Source organism: Leuciscus leuciscus (assembly GCF_965113295.1).
Source record: "Leuciscus leuciscus genome assembly, chromosome: 14".
Taxonomy (NCBI): Eukaryota; Metazoa; Chordata; class Actinopteri; order Cypriniformes; family Leuciscidae; genus Leuciscus; species Leuciscus leuciscus.
Genome location: NC_138738.1, coordinates 4,322,324 through 4,340,676, shown reverse-complemented (window position 1 = coordinate 4,340,676; position 18,353 = coordinate 4,322,324). Strand labels below are relative to the sequence as shown.

The 18,353-nt window shown below is 35.8% G+C and overlaps 2 protein-coding genes and 1 long non-coding RNA gene across 8 annotated transcripts in view; 1 reads left to right on the top strand and 2 right to left on the bottom strand.

Annotated features, from left to right (window-relative positions):
- The first annotated feature begins 1,128 nt into the window (after positions 1–1,128).
- abhd14b (abhydrolase domain containing 14B) lies at positions 1,129–4,363 on the top strand. 5 transcript variants are annotated; one of them, XM_082136566.1, is made up of 4 exons: positions 1,129–1,190; positions 1,360–1,592; positions 2,809–3,050; positions 3,185–4,363. In XM_082136566.1, exons 2-4 carry the CDS (start codon positions 1,376–1,378, stop codon positions 3,362–3,364), a joined length of 639 nt encoding a protein of 212 aa, XP_081992692.1. In that variant the 5' UTR covers positions 1,129–1,190; positions 1,360–1,375; the 3' UTR covers positions 3,365–4,363. The 5 variants fall into 5 exon arrangements, with proteins under 5 accessions (XP_081992692.1, XP_081992689.1, XP_081992691.1 ...); XM_082136563.1 differs by having other exon boundaries at positions 1,145–1,252; XM_082136565.1 differs by having other exon boundaries at positions 1,149–1,222.
- Positions 1,631–2,010, bottom strand: LOC309474212. Its single transcript, XR_014197248.1, has 3 exons — positions 1,891–2,010; positions 1,800–1,841; positions 1,631–1,708 (listed from the first exon to the last, which is right to left on the bottom strand). It is a non-coding gene; the product is annotated as an uncharacterized lncRNA (long non-coding RNA).
- A 402-nt stretch (positions 4,364–4,765) lies between the features above and the next one.
- cacna2d2a (calcium channel, voltage-dependent, alpha 2/delta subunit 2a) overlaps positions 4,766–18,353 on the bottom strand; it is a 231,487-nt gene continuing 217,899 nt past the window's right edge. For both annotated transcript variants that reach the window (XM_082136344.1, XM_082136345.1), the window contains 10 exons: positions 17,631–17,725; positions 17,470–17,517; positions 17,153–17,224; positions 16,912–17,064; positions 15,429–15,481; positions 15,276–15,331; positions 15,070–15,193; positions 14,874–14,983; positions 13,347–13,429; positions 4,766–12,153 (listed from right to left, as the gene is read on the bottom strand). In XM_082136344.1, coding sequence (XP_081992470.1) covers positions 12,046–12,153; positions 13,347–13,429; positions 14,874–14,983; positions 15,070–15,193; positions 15,276–15,331; positions 15,429–15,481; positions 16,912–17,064; positions 17,153–17,224; positions 17,470–17,517; positions 17,631–17,725 — 902 coding nt within the window. In that variant the 3' untranslated portion in view covers positions 4,766–12,045. The remainder of the gene's footprint in view (positions 12,154–13,346; positions 13,430–14,873; positions 14,984–15,069; positions 15,194–15,275; positions 15,332–15,428; positions 15,482–16,911; positions 17,065–17,152; positions 17,225–17,469; positions 17,518–17,630; positions 17,726–18,353) is intronic.

Below are 18,353 nucleotides of genomic sequence, written 5' to 3'. Positions count from 1 at the left end.
AAAACAAACACATAATAATAATACATTCTCATCATTAATAACCTAATAATAATAAATAACTCATAATTAGTGCTGTTTATTAATACTGAAGTAATAATAACTTTTTATTTTATATCTTTATTAGTAATTGTAATTTTTTGTTCTTATATCATCCTGTTATGGATTTCTACCTAATTAGTTTGAAAGACAATACGGATTTTTTTTTAAAGTACAATCGACTTGGATGTTTAAGTAATTTCAACTTAAATTACATTAAAACCGACTTTTAAAAAAATGGTTGAATCTTGTATAACTTATTTTGATGAGTTAAAGCAATGTAAAAACATGTTGCCATAACTTATTGATCATATATTTTGTACAGTTAGGCTATGAGTAGGCTAATCAGATCATTCAGTCATACAATCATTCAACCGATTTGTGCAAAATAGTTTTTCATGACCAAAACTAATCTTTTTATGTTCTATTAAAATCTGTATTCCTTACAAATTACCTTCATTTGTATATTTTCCCAAAGGAAATTGCTTTTTTTTTTTTTTTTTTTTAAATCAAACTATAGAAAAGAAAAATTGCCTAAATAAATGATGAAGCTAAACATTAGCCTATTATCATGCTTTTAAAAGGATGGGACTTCAGTGAAAGACAAATACGATGGCAGCGAGTAAAAACGGTTCACCTTCACTTAAGAGATTCGTTTACAAACGAAAGAGGGCTATTTGACAGGATGGTCCCATTAACACACTATTAGCCTACAGGTTGTAAAGGTAATCTGATCACATTTATATAACAATTGACCACATGAAAACCATATGCAAATTACTAATGGAAAACTTGTGAAAAGCTAAATATGAGCAATTTGCCAAAATTAAAAACCAAATATATTCCCCAAAAATCTAAAGGCCAAAACAATTTAGCCACATTGCAGGCTAATGCATGAAACATTAAAAATGGTTTTTAGTAACACATAATAAGCTTAAAAGCTGGTTGTAATTCAGTAATTTAAGAATAAAATAATCTTTATTTAATAAATAAAAGCTGGTTAAAATCTGCTGTGCGACTAGTAGCCTAGATTTATAATGAGGTAAATGTTTTATGTAGCATTTCTGGAGGTTGTACATGTCGACAGAGCCGCTAGAGGTCAGTGTCTCACTCTGGTAAAACTCACAGTCTTCCGGGACTCGTAGTTTACTCTGGTACAAAAACTTTGCTATACTCAGGTTCATTGGTGGATCATTGAACTTTAACCAACCAAATTGTTCGAATACTTTATATTGTAACTTATTCTAACTTCGTTTGTTTATATAAATCTTTGCAGACATCGAAGTGTTTTGCGCGTGACCTTTGCCCTGTTCGTTTCTCCAGAGTTCTCTCACTCATCATGTGTTCGGTCGAGATGTCAGAAGGCTCGGTTCGGGTGGAGATCTGCGGAGATCAGACGCTGTTCTACCGACAGGCGCTTCCGTCGAGCGGTACCGGCGAACTCTGCGTCCTGCTGCTGCACGGGATCCGGTTCTCATCGGAAAACTGGCTGAAGATCGGGACTCTGGAGACTCTAGCGGCCGCGGGTTACCGAGCTGTGGCGATAGACCTGCCAGGTGAGCCAAGGGAATGAGATCCAGTACAGTGATGATGGGATCATCAGGTGGTAATACTGTGGTACTTATTATACCATAGTACAGTGATGGTAATACTATGGTACTTTAAAATATACCTTGGTACAGTGATGGTAATACTATGGTACTTTAAAATATACCTTGGTACAGTGATGGGATCATCAGGTGGTAATACTGTGGTACTTATACCATAGTACAGTGATGGTAATACTATGGTACTTTAAAATATACCTGGGTACAGTGATGGTATCATCAGGTGGTAATACTATGGTACTTATACCATGGTACAGTGATGGTAATACTATGGTACTTTAAAATATACCTTGGTACAGTGATGGTATCATCAGATGCAAATAATATGGTACTTATATACCATGGTACAGTGATAGTATCATCAGATGGTAATACTATAGTACTTAAAAATATACCATATTTGTGTTCCATTTTACCATGAAACATAACTAAAATCTTCTGTATGACCATGGTACTTTCTGTAAAATATAAATATATTTTGCATCTATATTGTTATTATGGCTATATAGCAAAATAATTTATATTATTATTATTATTATATATTTTAACTATTATAAATAATTATAATAGCATTCAATTGCCTTTAATATGGACAGTGATGTAAAATAGACACATGGAAAGTGCTGTAAAGCATACAATATATGTATATTTATAAAAAAAATACTGTATAATTTCTTTTCTTTCTTTCTTTTTTACAAAAGTACTGTTCTGGCAAAAATGACCATAAGTGTTTCATGGCAAAACCCATGGTATTACCATACATACTTTTTGTTAATAAAAGTAATTATTTAAATATATTATTCGCTATTATTATTATATTATTAGTATATATTGTTAATAAATTATATATATATATTACATTTTGGTTCGTTTACATGTCTTTGGTCCGTGTTGAGTTCATATTTCAGTCGAATCGCACTAGGGTTGTTTGGACTCATGTTTTCAGTGTTCTCGGTCCTGTTGTTTGGTGTACACCAGGGTTCGGATGACAGCGTTCACACTTATTAAACTGAACCGCACTAACAGAGCAATCGCAACCAGAGTTCGTTTTAATCCAACCAAACATGCCGAGTGTGAACACACACTTTAGCTCTCTCACTAACGGATCACGTCTGCTGTCTCTCCTCCTAAAGCGGCTCATTTCTGTGTGTCATTGCTCGCTCAGGCCTGGGTCAGTCTAAGGCGGCTCCGGCCCCGGCTCCAGTGGGTCAGCTGGCTCCAGCTGTGTTCCTCAGACAGGTGTGTGAGGGTCTGAACACGGGTCCTGTGGTGGTCATCAGCCCGTCTCTCAGCGGCATGTACTCGCTGCCGTTCCTCTTCCAGCACTCAGAGCAGGTCAAGGCCTACATCCCTGTGGCTCCGATCTGTACAGAGAAGTTCTCGGCAGAGCAGTACAGCAGCATACAGGTGACACACCTATCTATCTATCTATCTATCTATCTATCTATCTATCTATCTATCTATCTATCTATCTATCTATCTATCTATCTATCTATCAAGGGCTAAAAATGTGTGATTTTCATCCTCATGTACCTGCACAGACTCCAGCTCTTATAGTTTATGGAGACCAGGACACTCAGCTTGGGGAAGCGTCGCTAAGCAACCTGAGCCATCTACCCAATCACAAGGTGGTGGTAATGAAGGGGGCGGGGCATCCTTGTTACCTTGATGATCCAGAGACCTGGCATAAGGCAATCCTCGACTTCCTACAGTTGCTGTGATCGTATTAAAAACCCTAATAGAGCAAAAGTGTACTAATTGAAAACATTAATTACATAACCAATATTAAGTATACTTCATAACTGAATCATCATGCCAGAAACATTAACTTTTTTGCTATGCAACCTTGCATAATCATCTTTTTGTGCTATTATTTGCAAAGCTTTTCATGTGGACGCCTGACATTTGTTGAGATGCGCTGAAGACATGCTGTTTGCAACCCAAATATATGTACTTCTGATTGATAGAGGATAGTCAGTGGCTGCGTCCTTAAGCTTGACTTGTTTCCTCGCTGCCTTGTTATCAGGCAATGACTTTGTTGGCAGCGTTTTCCCATGAAGGTTCCTCACGATACTGATAGTTCCAGACAGACTTCTGAGGCAGCGTAACGCTTTAATGATTTACAACAAAATAGAGCGAGCTTTGGTGATAACTAAGCTAATATTTAATTACTACAATAGTCATTTCTCACTAGAAATTACATCAGAAGTTGGTCAAAAACGTACATTTACACACAAACTGACCACCAACCGCAACTTTCAGACGCCTTCTTTATTTTTGAGCTCACCTGTCACAGAATGGAAAGCACAGGATTGTGGGATATCAAAGGCAGCGAAGGATACATTGATGCTGCCTTCAAAAATCGACAGGAAGTGAAGCTAACTATTGGATTCGATCATACAAGTGATGCCTTTCTACCTAGGAATCCATTCTCTGAAGGCAACATTAGCTTTCGGACGCAGCCAATAAGATAATAATGTAGGCGGGACTTGATTTTCTCCATCTGGAACTGATTGGACTGTGAAAACTGGGTGTTTCATACCAGAATGAGGCCAGATCTACATCTCTGACACACGGCCAGCATCTATCGCTTGAAACTTGTAAACTTTTTACATCACATACTTGAATGAAAGATTGCGAAACAAACTTTTTATTTTTACAACGATGAATCGTTCACAGTAAGCATAAGAGAACATATTAAAGTTTGCATGAAATGAAAATTCACTATTTTATAAATGCATGTTATAGATCTTATTGTAAATAATTCATTTTTTGACTTCATAATGTTCAATCAAAATATCAATACCGGACCTTGAGGTGAAAATGACAGACTTCTCTCTGGTGATGTGTACAGAAGTTCTCCAATCATTTAGTCCGCTTAAACCCCGCTTTTGTGATGATATGCTCAACATACTTTTGACTAAATAGTGCAATTTTTCCTTTTTTGCTTTCAAAAGACAGATAATTAGAAACTGCAGTCATTAAGTATATTTTAAGCAGGTCTTAAGAATGTAGTACAGTATTGTGATGCCACACGTTAACATTGGGACCAATGACAATGTTTCTGATGAACCTCTATAACATGTCGAATGCACCAGAAAAATAAACACTACACAATGCACTGAAGTGAAAAATATGAACATTATTTAATAACTGATTCTCTGTAATAAACAATTTGAAAATATTTTACAAGGAGTCACAGACACAATATTTTACAAATTTTCTCGTCTTTTTTTGTTGTCTGTACAAAAAAATGGAGCAACATGGACCCAGAGACGAGGCACTGAGCCCCCAACACACAATCCAATAAACGAACCAAAGAAAAAAACGCTCACCATGATTTCAGACCTCAACTCATGAGTATTATCAGCAGTATTGTGTTTCTATTTTTTTAATCGTTAATACATTTTAAAACCTCACTCATGTTAAATTCAGTTTCTCCTTTGTACGTTTTTTTAATATATATTTTTTGTACACATTTGTCACGGAACACCAGACTAAAGACTACGTAATCACATACACACGTCTCGCTGATGGAAACGCGCCTACGATGATGTTGCTTTGAAGGGGGAGGGGCTAGAGGAGGGTCTGAGCTAGTGACTCCTCCCAGTGGGTGGGTTATACATCAGGCCCCTCCCCTTGCGCAAGCTGCTTCCTCTTTTTAGCTTTTCTTTTTGAATACTTTTTTTTCTCTTTTTTTGGCAAAAGCAAATCTGTCAGACCACTTAAAAACAAGGACTTTTGTTCCACAGTGTACTTGGAATTGTGACACAAGACCGACACATTCATGATCATTTAATCGCAGTGTCTTGCCAAAATGTGTTTCACTAATTCAGGCAGTTCAGTGCCCCTGTACATCAACAGTGTTCCAGTTTTAAAACAATTACACACTTTCCCCCTTAAAAATAAAATAAAATAATAAAAAGTGTGGTGAAGTTTTAAACCAACTCACCAGAATAAAGAACAAGGCATTTTCCCCAACTTTCAGAGCGCTCTTTGCCCTGATATGAAATAAAATTGCAGACTGTTTCCATAATCAGGCAAAGAAAGAGGTACACACTAGCCGTTTAACAGGTTTCAACATTGAAGTAGTTGGTTAAAGGAATATTTCGCCCAGAAATGAACATTATGCCATCATTTTACTCACCATCACACCATCCAGAGCTAAGGAGTAATTTTTCAATGAATAACAACTTAATATTTTCTCAGTGATTTGAAATATATTGCACAAGACATGAGGACAACTTTTAGGATATTTTTATTGTGCATTTCTGTCCTTTTAGGAGCTTAAAAACCCCAGGTTGCTATATTTAACTATACTTTTGAATGGCACTTGGAAAACCCTATAAATGTGAATGGAAAAACTTGAGGGTGAGTAAATGTTTTAATTTTTGGGTGAACTATCCCTTTAATTTCGCATTATCATACCGACACCTCGGTTTTTGCCTTTAAGGTATGGGGGCAAAGGCTTAAACAGTCTTTTTAAAAACTTTTTTTAATTTTTAATTCTTACATTACCACATATGATCTTTTATTTCATAATTTGTGTTTTTTCATTTATAGGTCTCAATGGGGTCAACTATATATTCATACTGTAGATGGGACTCATAAATCCATCCGGATGTGGGATATAAACAGGAGTCATATGTGATAGTGTGAGGATCAGGATTGCATTCAAGTTCAGATATTAGTGATATGTACAACTCTTAGCACAACATTTAGCATATTTACCTCACCAATTAGTTCTGAAGGTGAATGAAAAACAAGCCGAGCGATGTAAGAATCGTGTCCACGAGCTTCAGACATGCATCGTTCACCTCTCAAAAAAAAAGTGTGTACAAAATACATGGCATCCTGACAGCTTTTCATGAGAAAACGAGAAAATAAATAATAGTTCACCCAAAATAAATTCTCATTTACTCAACCTCATGTCAAGAGTTTCTCTCATTTGTATTGCATGTCCTTTCCATACATTTGTTTCCGACAGAAGAATGAATGTCATACAGGTTTAGAACGACAAGAAGGTGAATAAATGATGACAGAATTGTACATTTCGGGTGAGCTATTCTGTTTAAACAGACACAGAGGGAATTTGTAACATGTTAAGTGCTGTCTTTTTAAATTGCTCAGGCAAATGAAACAGGCTGTAACAGATTTTGCCTCAAGACAGAAACATTCGTTTGACACGGATCATTCCTTCAACACCAACAATGACAATACTCTCAAAATACTTCTCATAAAATTGTACATTTTTCAGTTATTTCACGTAACAGCAAACATTGATTCTTTTCCATAACCATCAGCAAACCTTCTTTAGACACACATGAACACTCACTCCCCTCATACACACTGGACAAATAAACTACAGCAGGGAAGTATGTGTGTATACCGCCTCTGTTATGATGGATTGAGGTTATGTAAAGCAGTCGGTTCAACTCCAAAACCTACTTTGCCAAAACTCAGTAGCAACTCAGCAGTATGATCGAACTTTGGCCACAACTATCAGCAAGTGGAAAGCTCTTTCAAAGACGATCCTAAAAAACCAAGGGGTTGTTTTCGGACACGTCTTGCCATGGAGCTTTACTCTGTAGGTGGTGGCCACTGAAATGCCAAATGTGCAACTAAGAACCAGTAAGCGAGGTTCGGATTCAACCCCGTTCACTGACAAGTTAAATGCATAAAGTGCTTGTCGAATTTTAGTACATGTAGGCGTGGAGCTGAAGGGTATGGCGAACACTGCGGCTCAATAATACTCAAAATTAAAAAGATAAATCGCATTCCCTTATGCCAGTCAGGTTACGTGTTTGGAGGCACTGGCTGTGTTCGGAATAGCATACTATAATTAGGGATGGGTATCGTTAAGGTTTTAACGGTATTACTACTCTTACCGATACTCCTTATCGATCCGGTACTTTAACGGTATTCTTATCGGTTCTTTTTGTTATATTAAAAAAAGGGGAAAAAATTATTTAGGACATAATTAATATTGCTTTATATTTTGAAATGTAAAATAAATATCTATAGCAAAAGAAAAAGCAATGCTTTAACAAAACAAATAAAACATGTATGTTATGCAGAAGGGTGCAGGCTTTTGTGTTTTATATAGACAGACAGGACGCCAAAAACAAAGTACAAACACATGGTCAAACAAAAAAGTATACAATAAAACAAATATACAAATTATATACCCAGTGCTTTAATTTCAGTAATGTCCACTGACATTACTGTTCAGGAGTAATATGGGTTAAAAAGACATCTAATAAAGTCAGATGTAAAATAACACTGCACAGTTTATCATAGATAGATTAAAGCTTATATCATTCAAGAGCTGTGACTGATTTTCTCTTTGCCTTTTGTTGTTTGATTCACATTAATGGAGCAATCGTCAGCAGGATTATTAGACTGCTGCCTCTTTAAGACCAAATGCAGATCTAATCATTATTAAGCCTCATATTTTCTCCCAACTATTTACGCCGATTTAAGACATAAACTGTATTTAAGTGAATAAACTGTTTAAGTGAATCTCCAAGACGGCCATTTTGACATATTTGTGTATTTGATCGTTTAGATGCGCACACGAAGCCCAAAATATAGGGGAGACCGGGGACAGTTGCAACAGGGGATGGTTGCAACATGTCATTTTTCTCCAATCAGAAACAAGCTAGAGTGATGACACTCATACTGCACAACCACAGTTAGACCCTCCACCCACCAAGCAGACAGTAGACAAATTCAACATCTGCTGATGTATTTATTGAACAAAACTTGTTTTGGAGGTATGAAAGTAAATTTTTTCATGAGATATATTTTTGTCATACTGTCCTGACATTTTGTATGATTTAATCAAAACTTACATAGTTTGAATTGTTGTTTTGTTGACTACTAAGTGACATGGTTAGCATGTGTCAAAGTCAGTGTGTCTAGCAGGCGTATGATGTTCTGTCATGGCTGATAGGGTCGGGGACGGTTGCAACATGTTATAAATTGCATGTTTAATAAAAGTTTGTTGCATTGCAAATTGTTCAATTCTTCCTGTCTGACACTGAAATATGCAGAGATTGAATAGCATCTGTAACACCTGCACACTGAATCTATGTAGGCCTATGTTCTACACATGAGCAAACAAAACTCAATAACTGTTATTTGATAAATATGACTAAATAAATAAATAATAGGCTACAATAATATTATTGAAATAAATAATACTATAATATTATAGTAGGCCTAAAACAGTTCATATTTTCAGAATTCTTTGCTCATTGAGACAAAAAGCTTAAGTTAATTAATGAAATTTAAGGTATTTTTAACATGTTGCAACCGTCCCTGGGTTGTGTTGCAACCGTCCCCTGGGTCGGGGTCAGTTGCAACATCTGACTTCTTCCATTCAAATAAATACTGTGAACGATATGTCATATATAATCATCTTTAAATGGTATGGGTAATTAGCAGACAGATGCAAGTTTAATATATACAAATTTGGTTGGTCTAGTCCAAATAGTCTCTGAGTAATTGAGAGAAATGCAAAAAGTGTTGCAACTGTCCCCGGTCTCCCCTACGTTGCTTGTCTCGTTGCGGTGTGTTTCAGAGCGTGCGCCGCATTTTGGAACAGCGTCTATTGCGTCAATTTTGGTACTTTTAATAGCCTTTTATTATCAAACGCGTCCCGCAGTTTAGCAAAAGTATAGACTACATTTTACAACAATCACCGATCGTGCAGATTCTGATGTTACTTTTGGGTTTTAGGGAGAAATGACAGCTCTGTGAAGGTAAGGAAGTTGCGCTGGAGAGAATGTGGCTTTAGTTTTTAATGGTTACACCTCAAATATCTTCTTTTTTTATAATCATTGGAAGCCAAAATCTAAATCCAAAATAAAATGAGTTTAATATCAAAGATCTAAAGTGTAACCTTTTGAATGTTCTGTCCTCATCGTCACTCATTAAGCAGGGCTGTTGTGTTGCGCGCGCCGTGGCTTTGCGTGAAAGATCGCTCTCTCTCTCACACACACACGCACACACACACACACACACACACACACACTCTCTCTCTCTTTAGCAAAAATGCATCACAGACAAATGGTTCAATATTATTATATATAGAAGTGGCTGGCGAGATTAAATTCGCAAGATAATAATTTCTTAATAGCAATAATAAATAGCACGTGTAGCCTACTTTCATAATTTCTCCAGTACCGACAGCAGAACCGATAACGTCCGAGCTTAACGATCCAGCGGTCTTTCAAAATTCAGCACCGGGGCCCGTTTAATACCGGGTTTCGGTACTCATCCCTAACTATAATGCCGTATTTACATTGCACACAGTATGCTTTGTCAAAATGTGTATTGTAATAAAAGGAATGCTGAATACTGTGTCCCACAATGCAATGCACTCAACTTGACCTGCCATTTCCAGTGTGATGAATGACTGGAAACAATATCAATTTAGATTTTTCATTCGTGACTTATTTGATCAGTTCATCATTCGGACACAAACTTTGATTAAAAACGCAAAATAACCATTTTTCTTAACCGGTCATGGCTAAACATGCTGAATATTGAGGTCACGTGACCAGAACATAGCACAAAAATGTTCATCAGTAAACATTAGTGAGTATTTCTTAAGAGTAGCATGAAGAATACAGTACGCTAGTACGCTAGTACTCTATTTCGAACACAACCTGTTTGACTGAAGTTTTAAGGCCCATGAAAGACTCGCACTGAACTGACTGCGGGTGAAGCTCGAGCTCCACCATGATCACTGTCCACTATAAAAGTGCATCAAGGCACAGCTAAAACAAGGTTGATAGAGGGCCCAAAACAAGGGTTTTTGCTTAAGTTTCATCGCATTACTAACATTTCAACATAAGAGATAATATCATGACGGATACTAAACACCAGTCGAAGCCAGAAACAAAAAATCTATGCAAATACGCAAGAGCAGATTCAAAATGCTGTTTTGGGCCTTACATATATATATATATATATATGACATGATCACATTGACTAAGATCATGGCAGCGACTAAAATCCATCAGTGCAAAAAATGGTGCAAACAAACAGCATGTGTTGTGATCAAATGCAATGTGTGTTCGACATTCTGAGATTGTGAAAAACTGTACAGAACAGATTTGTAGAGACTGCAAACTGACATCATCGCTAAAATACTGCATTTCAGTCCATCAAAAAATCTCTCCATTAGCACATCTCATCTTCACCATCATGTTTTCCATTCAATGACCGTTCACAGTGACCGTGTCTGTCATGCTCCAGAAAACAGATCAATAAAAGTCGTCCGTTTGATTGGTGTTCGTATGATAGCTGATCATGACTGCTTTCATGGGACTTTTATTGTTCTTTATTTGTCTTTTTGGAGCTGGAAAGTCATGGTCACTATCGTTCTTGATTCTTATATTTCTCATTCGGTGTTCCACAGAAAAAATAAAGGCATACAAGTTTGGAACGACATGAGGGCGAATAAATCAAACAGAAGTGTCATTTTTGAGTGAACTAGTCTTTTAGAAATGAACACATGCTATAACATATTAGCTGCAAATATTATATAACTGAGGCATTAATATATTTTTAAAGTTTCCACAAATAAAAGCCTAACCTAATCGGGTCAGGGTATTGATATACATAGAAATAATAAATATATGAAGCCCTTTGTGACTGATGAAGGAATGGTGTGATACTTTCACTTTCTTTTTCTGTGGTTTTCCTACCTCCTAATTTGGCTAGAAAAATTAGACCACGTAACAAGTCTCATTTTGGCAAGAAGTAGATATAGTGCATAAACAAATAAATGATAATTGAATAAATAACATCTATCGTCTTCCCTTTTTTATTAAATACCCTAATATATGGAGGTATGTTTTTAATACTCACATGTTGTTATTGATTTTTTTTTTTTTGAGAATCACTTAAAATTCTGCACATATTCGGTTATTTTCTTATTACCGGAAGCAAGATGGCGTCAGAATGTCCTGTAGCGGGTTACAGGATGAAGATGAGGATGACCTTTCCCCTTTAGAGGTGGACTCAAACGAAACTCAACCCCGTTACGGCCGCAAAGGCAGGAGGGAACAGTCCATGTCATTTTCCACCACGTCTTCGTTTCCAAGATGGCCGTCGGTTTCTCAACGCTAGCTTCCTGTTTTCATGAAGACACTTTAGCTCCTCCAACAAATGCTCTTGATTGGCAGGAGAGGACAAAGTTCTGCAACGGTCACTAAGCAACAACCTGTGAAGCTAAGTGGATGAAGCAGTACGACTGGGCTTCCATATAAGGGCAGAAGGAAGTCCCTTTATATTACCTATGACTAGAGCAGCGGGGAGATAAAGGAGAAATGCGGAATTAAGGAGACGAGAAGGAGGGAGAGAGGGAGAGGAGGACAGGAGGATGGAGTTAAACATAGGGGTGGGCCAGAACAGACAGGAGGAGGAGCTGGAGGAGGAGTAAAGTGAGGAGGGAGGGGCGGAACGAGTGACCCCGCCCACAGTCTGATGTGTTCTCCTGCAAGAGAGACAGAGAGAAACATGTGCTTTGGTTAATGCTCAGTTTTATGCCAAAATACTAGATTGGGTTTATGTACTGTAACTGTCAACATGAAATGACATTCGCAAACCGCATTACATTGGATATTTCTTTATTTTCTTCAGAGTAACGTTTACTGATGAAACGTTCACAATAACTTTTGAATTTTGGTGAATTTTGATTTCATGTTGACTTTGATGTCTATGTCTGGCATCTGTGTCTGCTGTCGACACTACGGACGATAATTTCCCTCAGTTTGTAAAAAAGAACGGAGAAGTCTCTATTAATGCACTTACAAGTGTTCTGTAAACCCGAATAAGTTGTCAAAACTTAAAAAATTTGAGGTGACATCAAAAATTTTAAGTTAAGAAATTCACATTTTAGTATTTTGTAGTCAGACATTTTAATTGTTCTTACCTTGAAATATTTGAGTAAGCTAATTTATACATTTAACTTAAAATGATCATGTTGTCTCAACTTAAATATGTTTAGTAATGGAAACTTGGCTAGCTAATAAGCTAAATCAGTAGTGCTAACTTGCTAATCGGTGACATAATGCTTTGACATCATTAGCAAAACATAGCAATTGCTGAATGAGTACAGCAATATAGAACATTTAACATTTATCTGTTCTCAAATCAAGCTCATGCTCCACTCGCATACTAAATCTCCCACTTAACATTAATCTTGCACAAAAAAAACATTGTATAACACTTAATTTTAGCATTTAATCTCTCTTTCGAGTGCCATGGCAAAGCATGCTGGGAAATGGAAATCCCAGCCCAGTTTCAGTTAAATTTAAGTTTATCTAAATTAAAAGGAACAAGTTCATAAAACTCAAAACAATGAAGCAATTCAGATTACTTAAAATGTGTCAGTTTTGTGAACTCAAAAGGAAAAGAAAGTTCTGAACACTCCTAAAAGTTTAACTAATTTGTTTAATTTAAGTTTGCTCTACACAAACCAATTGATTAGTTTGAGCATTAGGGTTTCCGGAAATGTGAAGCTCATATTTTTGTTAATTATTCTTCCGTCAAAATGCTACTTGGTTATGCATTATGGACATTATTCTTGTGAGCGGAATTTACAGAACTTATTATGCCATCCATAGACATCCAATTCCAGAATGTTTCTTTGGATAAAGAAGTGGAAGCATGTGAATGTGTACGCACTGTGACATTGTAGTCGAAACAGCTCGTGGTTCCTTTTCTATACCGGGATGTTACCATTGACTCGCATGTACTTGTTTCTTTGTCTGAGAAACGGAGGGAGTTAAGGAATGTCTTTTTAACAAACTTACACTACCATTCGAACATGTGGGGTTAGTAAGTTTTATATATATATATATATATATACAGTACTGGCCAAAAGTTTGGACACATTACTATTTTTTATGTTTTTGAAAGAAGTTTCTTCTGCTCATCAAGCCTGCATTTATTTGATCAAAAATACAGAAAAAAATGTAATATTGTGATATATTATTACAATTTAAAATAATTGGTTTTCAATTTATTATACTTTAAATGATCATTTATTTCTGTAATGCAAAGCTGAATTTTCAGCATCATTACTCCAGTCTTCAGTGTCACATGTGACATCCGGTCTATCACATGATCCTTTAGAAATCATTCTAAAATTCTGATTTATTATGAGTGTTGGAAACAGTTCTGCTGCCTAATATATTTGATGAACAAAAGGTTAAAAAGAACTGCATTTATTCAAAATAAAAAAAATATTTTCTAATAATATAAATCTTCTTTACTATCACTTTTTATCAATTTAACACATCCTTGCTGAATAAAAGTATTGATTTATTTAAAAAAAAGAAAGAAACAAAATTACTGACCCCAAATTACTGACCAGTAGTGTATATTGTTGTTACAAAAGATTTCTATTTTTAAAACATTTGCTTCTTTTTTTCTTTTTCTTCTTTTTTTCTTCATCAAAGTATCCTAAAAAAGTATCACAGGTTATGAAAAAATAATAAGCAGCAGAACTGTTTCCAACTTTGATAATGAATCATCATATTAGAATGATTTCTTAAGGACTGGATAGACTGGAGTAATGATCCTGAAAATTCAGCTTTTCATCACAGAAATAAATGATAATTTAAAGTATAATAAAATGAAAACCAATTATTTCAAATTGTAATAATATATCACACAATAAAAAAAAAATCTGTATTTTTGATCAAATAAATGCAGGCTTGATGAGCAGAAGAAACTTCTTTCAAAAACATTAAAAATAGGAATGTGTCCAAACTTTTGGCCTGTACTATATATATATATATATATATATATATATATATATGTGTGTGTGTGTGTGTGTGTGTGTGTGTGTGTGTGTGTGTTTATTTAGCAAGGATGCATTGAATTGTTTAAAAGTGACAGTTAATGTTACAAAAGATTTATATTCCAAATAAATGCTGTTCTTTTGAACTTTCTATTCATCAAAGAATCCTGAATAAAAATGTATCAGTTTCCACAAGAATATGAAGCAGCACAAAGTTACTGTTTTAAACACTGATAATAATCAGAAATGTTTCTTGAGCAGCAAATCATCATATTAGAATGATTTCTGAAGGATCATGTGACACTGTAGACTGGAGTAACGATGCTGAAAATTCAGCTTTGATCACAGGAATAAATTAAATTTTAAAATATATGCATATAGAAAAGCATGTTAATGCAGAAGGATACATTCCGTCTCCACCTGAGACAGTTTCTCTATTTCACAGGAGTTGCAGGACAGTCTTTCAGCCACCACAAACAGCAGGTTGGTGTTGTTTATTCTCTTAGCATGAATTAATCTGTAAAACAGACACATTGTTATAAAAAACAGTCTTTCATCAGTATATATACTGTAGACTGAGAGCATGACTGGAGTGTGTGTGACCTGGAGCAGTTGTCACAGTCCTGCAGGATGTTGTAGGAGCTGCTGAGGTTACTGAAGTAAAACTGCGTCTGGACCGTCACACAGCTGGTCTCTCTGTGGTCCATTCCTTCAGCGTCGACCTCATCTACATCCACACACACGTCAGATTAGTCTTATTGATTCCTTTAAACAACGACCTTTTAGAAATCAATGTAAACGTCACACACCTGTTATGAACCAACTCTGATAGGTGAATCCATACAGCATCTGCTGCAGCAGTGACCTAAGCACAACACACACACACACACACACTCCTGTGTTTACAAGCTACTACATCATTGAGATCAGACATTATAATTGACTGTGAGACAGAAACTCACCAGGCAGCCGCTGACGTCCACCAGGCAACATTTAACACATCAGCAATAGTAGGCTGAGAGGAAACACATGACATTTGATTATGACACAGTTCATCATCCATCATCCATCCAAATACCCACTTATCTTTATCTGTCTATTCACCCATCTATCCATTTATTCATCCCTCGATCCATCCAATCATTCTGCCAGTGGGATCGAGGGATGAATAAATGGATTCATCCCTCGATATATAAATGGAATATATATATATATATATATATATTTATATATATACACAGTATATTATTAATTCATATTTTGAAATGTTCAGTTTATATTTTTAATTTTAGTAATTCTGTTGTGTGCTTTGTCAATTTTATTGTTTTATTTATTTAGTTATTTTCTTATTTAGTTTTAGTTTTTTATATTTTTATTTAACTCTATTTTATTTTATTTTTTGTACATTTAATACTTAAACTTATTTTATTTAAGTTATTTGCCAAAATCAACATTTCATTTTCATCTAATATCTATATTTTATTTTATTTTATTATTACTTTATTTCAATTATTGCAAATTATTTAAAAATAGTAATTCTGTAGTAATCCTGTTGTGATTTTTGTCATTTCTATTAGTTTTTTATATTTCTATTTATCTTTATTTTATTTCTTTATATACTTTAAGTTTTTCATTTAATATTTTTATTTTATTATTTTATTTCTATTAAAATTATTTGCAATAGTTTAGTGCTTTAGTTGTTATGTGCTTTTGTCATTTTTATTAGTTTTTTAAATATATATTTCCATTTAGCTTTCAACTTATTTTATTTTAGTTAGTTGCCAAAGCAACATTTCTCATGTACGTTTTTTTAAGTTTTCATCTAATATGTATATTTTACTTTATTTTATTTTCTATTATTACTTTATTTCAGTTTTTAATGGTTCTAATTTAATTTAGTAAAATAGTCAACAATAACAACACTACATTCTGTAATCCAATCCGACTGCAGATTCCAAACGTATTGTTTATATGAACCCTAAACTTTGCAACAACTCAAATACTCATTTACATGTGCATTACATCCATTCCAAAGAAAACTTAAGCGTGCACACAGTGCACAAGTCTCCACTTTCAGAAATGGACAAAATCACTGCAATCATATGATATCCGTGAGCAGAACTGGTGTGTTTGCCTTGACGACATCGAAAAATGTGCCGGAAAAGCTTTTTTGCAAATATTCAGTCTTCTCCACTGAGTTCGTAAGATGTAAATCAACACACACTATGGCACCACACATGTGCGCAAGGTGTTTTCAAATTAAAATGTTTATGTGGCAAATATTTAATATTTAAAAGAGCATTTAAAAATCGACAACACCCCGATTTAATTTCATTTAGATTGATTGAGGTGTTCACGTGTCCGACTGAGATTCGGATTATTTACAGATTATTAGGTTGCATGTAAATGTAGCCATCGTCTAATCCCATCCATCCATCCTCTTACCACAAACACTCCTCGCGGGGCGGCCCCTGTGTTGCTGCTGGGCACGGGGTCACACACTGACTGATAGTCGTAGGACTGCTTGCGTTTGTAGAAGGAGTTGTTGTAGAGGCTGTAAAAGAGAATGGGGTCGACTTCGCTGAAGAACATCCCAATCTACAGATAAAAGAGGAAGAGCACAGGGTGAAAAACAGGAGCAAATACAGTCTGTTTTCACATCGCTGTCCTGTTGAACCCTTCTGACCTTATTCCAGTGGTCCTTCTGATTGGACATGATGAGGAAGCCGCCGTCATCTATCAGATAACAAAGCAAGTCCTGCAAAGAACAAGGACAGCTTCTAGTAAACGCATTACTGTTCTTACACGTGCCTGTAGTGCATGGGTTTACGTCAGACACGGACAATCAATCAGTCAATTTAAATGGAATTATGGTAATATCACTAGATCAATCAGCCATATACTTAATGGACAAACTCTGAAAAGAAGCTGTGAATGAGGATGTATAGTTTGGATCAATAACTCTCAGTATTGACAGATCTGAGTGCATTAAGAGTCTCTTACATCACTGTTGGCTTCACAGTCCATTTCACAGCCACTGGTTGGTCCACACTGTCAGGCAGGAACAATAGTAATTAGCAATAGTACTCGTGTGTGTATATATGTGTGTGTGTGTGTGTGTGTGTGTGTGTGTGTGTGTGTGTGTGTGTGTGTGTGCAATTTACCGTTTGAGAGCCCTGCCGGTTGCTGTCAGTGTGGTTGCTTGCCAAGATCTTGAATTTGTCAGTCCAAGCCTCAAGATCAAGCTTCACACCCACAACTAAGATAGTATTAGACAGAAAAAGAATGAGAAAAAGAAACCTTAACCTAACACCTCTGGGGCCGTATTCACAAAGAATTTTAAGGCTAAAAGTTGCTCTAACTGGCGAATTTGGGAGCAACTCCTAAAAATAATGGGCGTGTCACTCGTAACTTTAGGACTCCTAATTTTTTTGACTAAGAGTAATTCACGAAGCATATTTTAGCCCTAAAAGTAGCACCTAAGCCTGGGACAGCTTAAAAGAAGTCGAGAGGACTCCTAACTCACTAAGACCTATTCACAAACCGCTTTTTGTGGCATTTCACGTTGCGATGTTTTGAAATGCGTATGCGGAGGCTACAGGAGCTTCCAATCGCGAGGGAACAATTTTGCATTGTAGGCATAACTAGGGATGCAATAACGGCACCAACAACAACCAAAACTAGGCTACAACTCATTGCATGTAAACTAATTGTAACGTTTCATTGTGAATCAAATTAAAATGTTCTTCTCTTTGCAAACATAGGCAGAGGCATATAGTGACAGATTAATTCAATAATGTTGCAAAGATATTGCATCAATCCATATGTTTCATTAGGCTACACGGCTATTTGTTTTGCCTTACTCTTTATTCATTTAGGATATTTAT

Coding starts and splice junctions, on each gene's coding strand:
- abhd14b (XM_082136566.1), top strand. CDS start 1,376: ATGTGTTCGGTCGAGATGTCAGAAGGCTCGGTTCGGGTGGAGATCTGC. Junction 1,593..2,808: donor TGTGGCGATAGACCTGCCAG/GTGAGCCAAGGG, acceptor TTGCTCGCTCAG/GCCTGGGTCAGTCTAAGGCG. Junction 3,051..3,184: donor AGCAGTACAGCAGCATACAG/GTGACACACCTA, acceptor GTACCTGCACAG/ACTCCAGCTCTTATAGTTTA.